General features: G+C 44.8%; 1 protein-coding gene across 4 annotated transcripts in view; it reads right to left on the reverse strand.

The window, feature by feature from the left end:
• Positions 1-5,267, reverse strand: part of LOC308097587 (phosphatidylinositol 4,5-bisphosphate 3-kinase catalytic subunit gamma isoform) — a 12,238-nt gene extending 6,971 nt beyond the window's left edge. The window contains exons 1-4 of one of the 4 annotated variants that reach the window (XM_080445447.1): positions 5,095-5,267; positions 4,224-4,463; positions 1,874-3,063; positions 1-888 (exon numbers count right to left, since the gene is read on the reverse strand). The exon at positions 1-888 is cut by the window's left edge and continues 112 nt beyond it. In XM_080445447.1, the coding sequence (XP_080301573.1) occupies positions 1-888; positions 1,874-3,063; positions 4,224-4,463; positions 5,095-5,139 (2,363 nt within the window). In that variant the 5' untranslated portion in view covers positions 5,140-5,267. Of the gene's footprint in view, positions 889-1,873; positions 3,064-4,223; positions 4,473-5,001; positions 5,067-5,094 lie in introns of those variants that run through there. The other 3 variants (XM_080445450.1, XM_080445449.1, XM_080445448.1) reach the window with 3 other exon arrangements.
• Positions 5,268-7,500: the final 2,233 nt, after the last annotated feature.

The following is a 7,500-nucleotide window of genomic DNA, read 5'->3' on the forward strand; positions in this document are numbered from 1 at the left end:
AGGGCCACTGACAGGTCCAGTTCTCCGGGCTCCCAGTTGCCCAGGAGCCAGTGGACATCTTCGACCACGTCACGCTTCACCCAGTCAATGCTCCGCAGGAACTGGGGAAGGTTGGAGGCGTAGCGGAAACTCTCTTCCCGGAACCTCTTGAGACGAGACCTGTTCGTGGCACTCACCGGAGAGTGGGATCTGAGGGTCTGAGGAGGATCTGCTGAGAGGTGCTTGGAGGATGTGGGCGGCTGTGGGGCTAGTACAGTGGAGGTAGGGGGATTTGCACCAGAGAGGGCAGTGGGGAGGGAATTTGGTGATGAAGAAAGGTTGGAATCCTCAGAGGAGGAAATCGTGGTTGTGGAGTTGCGGACATACGACCGCCTTTTAAGAGGCAGCCCAGGGGGGGGAGGCGGCACGCTGTCAGAGAGCGGGGGAGACGTCAGTGTGGGGTGTTGGAAGGCGGGGGCACACAAAGGTGACGCGGCGGAGAGAGGAGGGCTGGTGCCAGGTGTAGGGGAGAACTGTCCTGACCCGGCTGAGGAGGTTGCACGCGCAGGCTTGGTCATGCAAGAAAAGAGGCCAGTATCAGGTGAACTCGGAGAGATAGGAGAGGCAGTGGAGGACGCGGAATTACATCGATCAATGGAGTAGGCGAGCGTGGAGGAGATGTGCTCTGGGCTTGCTGGCGGGGATGTGAAGGCTACAGGTGGAGTCGTGCAGCTGGGGAGGACCACAGGGAAATTGTAGCGGTCAAGAAGGAAGGTGATGGCCATGGAATCGGTTATGTCAGGGTTGGTGGCTGATGACAGCTTGTCTGCTGGGTAGGCGAACGCTTCCTCCTCCAGCTCTGGGTAGGGCCACATGTGGAGAGTCTGAGGGCCCTGGCTAAGGAGAGACCTGTAGGTGGCATTATGAAGTCAATTGGATTTATATTTATATAGCACGTTTCATACAATGTAAACTCTATGTGTGCACATTTCAAAGCACATTACCGTAATCTAACTGGTTGAAGATGTATGCATGCTCCAGTTTGGTTTTATAAAAGATTGCGCCGTACTCTATCACCCGAGTCAGACTGTGGCAAGAACCTCCTGACGTTGGACATGGTTTTAAATGATAAAACACTGTCTTTGTAATCAATGGAGTTGTTCCGATACTGACACAAATGTCTTTGATATGGCCTAAAATGCTGGTAACAGTATCGGCAAGTATGCAAGTATATGCACTGGTGATAGCTCATTTATGCTAAACAATTTTTGTTTAATTTGAATGTTTTGTTTCATTCACTGCCAAGGACGTTTGTTTTTTGGTGGTCGCGCCGTACTCTATCACCTGAGTGACCACTTTCACTTTCTACTCACACGGATCTGGAAATACCGTCATACTGTCCTACTGTCTACTGTTTTACAATGTCACTGTACTGTTTAAATATCTTGTTACTAAATTGTGGCTGCACTATAACAATTTATTAAAGGTTGTATGTTTTTGTTTTTTTATCTTCTTTTCCAGTTATGATGTATTGGAACATCTCTAAATATTAGTAACGGATGATATGGGCATCCAGTAATGGAATGTAGTGGGCTGATTTTCAAGTAATCTAACTTGCTGGAGTGAGTTGAGTTGAGTAAATGTTTGTGTGTAAGTTGAAAATGTTTCTGTAGTAAGTGAACAGACAAGCATCTGTTCTAACTCTTTCCTCATTGTTTATTTTTCATGACCTTTCGAGAAGCCACCCAACTCTTCCAGAGTTTAGCAATTGTCATTTGAAGCACCAAGTTTCAGCATCCATTTTGTTGTTAAAACACTCAGTCTGTTGCATGTGTGTCTGCATGTATCAGAGAATAACTGATAGAATAAATTTGACACAAAAATGCTAACTAACCTGTGGTCAATGAGTAGAAGGTTCACAAAGTACAGCACCTTCCCCTTCCCTTTCTGCTGGCAGTCTGGTGCCTTATTGGCTCCAGAGGACAGGGTCTTGGATTCTCTAGCTGCACCATTGCTGTCATTGGTGTTGATGGTGAGGCCCAGCTTGGTCCCACGTGGCAGATCCCTGAGCAGCATGTCAAACTCCAACCACTCATTCCATAGCACCTCATCGGCAAAGGCCTTTGGAGAGGACACCACCGTGGAAAGAACCTTGTTACCAAGAAGTATAGAGACTTCCACGTAAGCAGACTGAGGAGCTTTGTTGGGAGGTATTGGGATGTCAAAGCCGAGGAGTTTAACTCTGAATCTCCTGTCGCAGTCCCACAAAGAGATCATAAAGACATCGTCCAAGTCCTTGCCTTCCAGGCGGAGGTCCTCATGGGAGCTGGACTGGCCAGTGAAACTGTCGACAAGTGGCCAGTCGATGACCTTGGGACCCTCATCGATGACCTGCGCCACGGGGACCACAGAGAGGTGGACTTCCTGGTTGGATTTCATACACTGTCGAACCCAGAGGAAATCACTGAGGGAAAAGTCACCAGTTAAAAACTCCTCCCTCCCTGAGACTTTCAGAACCAGGCCGTCTTGTGGATCACAGTCAAATCCCTGGTCAGCCATCACCTGTAGGAAAACTTTGAGAAGAATGTCCGGCGTCGCTGTGAGGTCTACCTTCACAGTGAAGCTGATCCGGTTCAAGTGATGGAGGGTGACAGGGAGTTTTCTGCTCAGGTGAGCCTGCAGGTCCTTGGGGATGGGGAAAGATGTGGTCCAGGGCTCTGTGGCATAGGCCTTTTCATCTCGACTGTTCAGCTCCAATCGCCTCGATGATGCCAATTTTCTGCGTGTGAATGTGAGCTCCCCCAGTCTGTCGGAAGCCTCACTGTCGAGGTCGTGACCGATCAGTTGGACCAGACCTTTCTGTTGCTCCCGCCTCTCCTTCAAGTCCACTGCAGACGGCTGCATGACCACAATCCTCGCCATCTTGCGTCCGATGGCGTCACGCGACCAGGGAATGTCTAACGTCCTGACAATCTGATAGTCATCATAGACCTCATACCAGTCCTGACCCCTGGCATAGAGCAGAATGTATTCTTCAGGGTCCAGTAACCCCAGTGGGTCAGGAAGACAGTTCTGCTCCTGTGCCTGCAGACCAAAGAAAATATAGATCAATGATAACTGCTCTGTGGACAGTCAAATTTAATCATGTGGATCTCATGGTTCATGTGAACGGCGTGACTCCAATATGGATCTCAGACTTCATGTAGTCTTCCTGTGACATCAGTCATCTATGACGTCAGTCATGTATGCCATATCTATGGTGTTTAACTCCATATTTGGGTGGGATCAGAGCCCTCTTGCCTTCCATAATAAAACAAGACCAGGAGACCTGGTTCTGCCAGACCCAGACTTCACATGACGTGTCAGCCTGTGTCTATGCCCATGTATGGACGAAAGGGGGACAGACTTTTATGGCTGGGGCCTAAGGACAAAGTGACCAAAACCTGTTTTTTGCCCATGTATGGAGAAAACAGGTACAAAACATGCCCATGTATGGACGAAAGGGGGACAGACTTTTATGGCTGGGGCCTAAGGACAAAGTGACCAAAACCTGTTTTTTGCCCATGTATGGAGAAAACAGGTACAAAACATGCCCATGTATGGATGAAAGGGGGACAGACTTATATGGCTGGGGCCTAAGGACAAAGTGACCAAAACCTGTTTTTTGCCCATGTATGGAGAAAACAGGTACAAAACATGCCCTTGTATGGACGAAAGGGGGACAGACTTTTATGGCTGGGGCCTAAGGACAAAGTGACCATGCCCATGTATGGAGAAAACAGGTACAAAGCCTCATGTAAGCCAGACCCCCTGGGTCCGGCAAATGTAAGTAAAATCTTTTTAAAAAGTGTGAAAAACATTTAGTGGAGGTATTTCTGTGGCCTACTGGCAGTGTGCACACAGAATTTGGTGCTGATTGTCGGCGCTGATTGTCAGCTATTCACAGACATGAAGTGCACATCAAGTGCACATCATCCAGCGAACCCAGAGGGATATAGGGACATCCTTTGGACACCCTTTGGCGTGGCCTATCGCCAGAGTGTTTGAAGATTTTTGAACAATTTCACCTATAATTCCATGACCAAAATAGGGTTGAGTGGTTAATCCCGATAATATAATTAGTCATACAATGAAAATAGCTGATTTTTACTGGAAAATCAAGTGAACTTTTTTCACTTTATTGTTTATTTTCATCGAGTGAAACGCGGTCGTATGACAAAGTATAGTTTAGGCTTAATGTTTACCTGTATGCAGAGGCGGAGCCGCAGCTGTCTGACATTGCACCCGGCAGGCAGAATGACTTCCAAGTCTGGGCCAGTTCCTACAAAACCATCATCACCGGAAGGCTGTGGAGGTCCTGGCCCAGGGTGGAACTCAAACATGAACAGCAGGCTGTTGTCAGACCAGATCCCAGCCAGTGTTTCTGGTGGGAGCTCCATAGCATGTTGTCCTACGGGCTGATCCAGGAACACCCCAGAGCTCATCTGCAGTTACTTAAATAAAAATACAACGATTCGATACGTATCACGATACTTGGTTGTCGATGAGATACATGAACGATACAGGTTAATTTAGAACGATACGATACGTTTCAATTCAGTGATTTTGTCGATACGATACATGAACGATACAGGACAGGTTAATTTAGAACGATACGATTCGATTCAATGATTTAAAATCGATAGAGTAACTATTTATTTACCCCAAAATTCTGTGTGAAAAATAAATACCTGGATACTGGATATAAACAACTTTTTCTCTTTTTTTCTTCTTAAAAGTACTTAGTATTGATATAATTGATTATTTGCATTGCAGAACAATTCGATACGATTATTTGCATTGCAAAACGATTCGATACGATACAAAGTCAAACAATACGATATTTAGCTGTTTGCATATCGATATAGTAGATCGTTGAAAATTCTAAACGATTTTTCGATGCAGTTACTATATCGTTACACCTCTAGTAAGTATGGATTGGACATCCTAATTAGCAACTGAAAAAGAAAAAAGAAATCTTACCTGCTTAAATGCTATTTCTAAATGAAAGAAACAAGTGTGTGCGCTTGTCTGCACGTAACTGCGACTGTGTGTGACACAGTATGAAGAACTCACCTGAGCTTGGATTCCCTTTCTGTAACTGCTCAAGGACTTCCTCATTCTTTTGTGACTCTGTACCAGAAGTGTACAGATACATGAAATGTTTTACTGGAAAGGGGTTGCCACCATTGTTCCCCTGTTGTGCTCAGATAACGATTACACAAATAAAATTAACTGACAATTCGCGCAAGTGCCCACTGACGTTAAATGAAATGCAATGTACATGCATTTATTGAAGCTATTAGCTTTATACAACACATCTGGGTTAGTTATCATGGTAAAACAAACTTTTCTTGACTGACTCACTGACAGCAGTCTGCTGCAAAACCTGTATGGCTTCTTCAACTTGTTTGGCTTGTTCACAAGCAAACAGTGAGTTTGTTGAGGTGCTGTAGAATTGTAGGTCAATACAAGCTAAATTCAGCCAAACTTAATTTATATATATATATATATATATATATATATATATATATATATATATATATATATTTATAGTGGAGGTAAGATTCACAATAAAACAGGAGGCTCAGATATAACAGAGCTCACTGAAGGTGAGAAATCTTTACCACCATCTCTCTAGCTCTTTTAATAAACATAAATTAAATGTTTATGTCAGGATACAAATTGTATACAGTCAAGAGACAGAACCCACAATGATAATTTATCAGCTTAAATTGTATAGTGTTTCAGTTCCAATCTTGTCTGCTCATTTTTGTTTGTTTGTTTGTTTCATCACTTCCAATTCCTAACCCTTTTTATCCTGTATCCTGAGTTCTCTCTCCTGATTGGATGAAGTTGGTATCCTGAAGTACTCTATACTACAGAGAATTCCACTGTGCTGTGGTTGCATAGTAGAATGCATTCTGAACCCTTGAGTAAGTTGAACTTGGGCGAATAAGGTCAGAGGAAGTACCCAAGGGCATCCCATTCTGTGTGTTGTTATGTTTACTGTTACAGAATGTTAAATGCATTTGTTTGTGCACTTAAAGGAGGTGTAGGCCTAAGTGTAGTTGTTTTTCCTGTTAAAATAATTGTTAGCTCTATATTCTGAATCATTGCCATAGAGTTTGTTAAGGTTCTCCCCATATGGAAGCCCATTGGTCCAACCAGTTGTACATTGTCTCTACTGGCAGCCTCGCTCATGTCTCATTGTCTACCTCTCTCCGTCTCTCTCTCAGCTTTCTGTCATTCAGTCTATTCTTAATTCCTTGTGCTGATTATGTTTGTAGTATGCAAATCACATCAAACAAAGGATATGACATTTGTTTTCCACAAAGAGCGCTTATTCACACGCACGCACGCACGCACGCACGCACGCACGCACGCACGCACGCACGCACGCACGCACACACACACACACACACACACACACACACACGTCTCTCTCTCTCACACAGTGTGTGTATATGAGAGAGAGAGAGAGAGAGAGAGAGAGAGAGAGAGAGAGAGAGAGAGAGAGAGAGAGAGCACTCTGGCCGGTCTTAAACAAAAACCTATTTTCCAGGCAAGACGCGTGGGTCCATCAAATTCCTTTTGCTGGAACTTAAAGCAGTTCAAACAGCCGTGTGCCATGGCCCTGGTCTTAATAGATTACATGAGATTACATGCCAGTGTGCATCCTAGCAAAACACTTGAATGTCTTCTCCTTGGGTTGTTTTTATCATCTTTTACTTTAACTGGAACTATAGGCAACTGTATTTAAAGAGTTGAAGAGGAAAGGAGAAGTGAACGAGGGGTGGAAGTTGAGTGATGGAGGGATTGAAGGCAGACAGTGTGCGGGTGGAGGGGGGGGGTGATGGCATACCTCCAGGCCTTATTTTAGGGTGGAAATGTCATGTGGATGGCCTGCAGGGTCCAGCTGCTCTGCTGGGGAGCGTCCAGGAATAGGACAAGAAGAGAAGGAGGAGGGAGTATGAGATAGAGCTGTGAATCTCAACCTTTTTAACTTCAAGGGCCTCCCCATGTTTGATATCCATAAGGCCACATAGACCCCCATTTGATACATTCTTCTACCTTTGTGATCCTATCTACACTTAAAAATATTAAACTTATTTTAATGAATACAATTATATTGTAACCAATCTGTCTGTGCGTACATTAGAACTAGTATATCTACAGTGCTTGGGGGTGGTCTCCCTACGCTTCCATTGAGAACTTTTGACCGTGGTGTCGTATAGGACACCTACTGTATGTTGACAAGTACTGGTTGAAGCTCATAAAAGTACTGGTTGAAGCTCATAAACCCAGTAACTCCCCTCTCAGTCCATTTCAGTCAGTCAAGACAATTTTAGGATCCAAGTTGTTTGTTAATTGTTCTACATGTGCTTGGTTTCTCCCTTGATTGTCTTTGTTTTACCTTCTCCCCCCCCTCTCTCTCTCTCTCACACGCACGTATGTATGCACGCACTCGCACGCACACGC

This window comes from Gymnoscopelus braueri (genome assembly GCF_963280865.1).
Source record: "Gymnoscopelus braueri genome assembly, chromosome: 12".
NCBI classification, from domain to species: Eukaryota; Metazoa; Chordata; class Actinopteri; order Myctophiformes; family Myctophidae; genus Gymnoscopelus; species Gymnoscopelus braueri.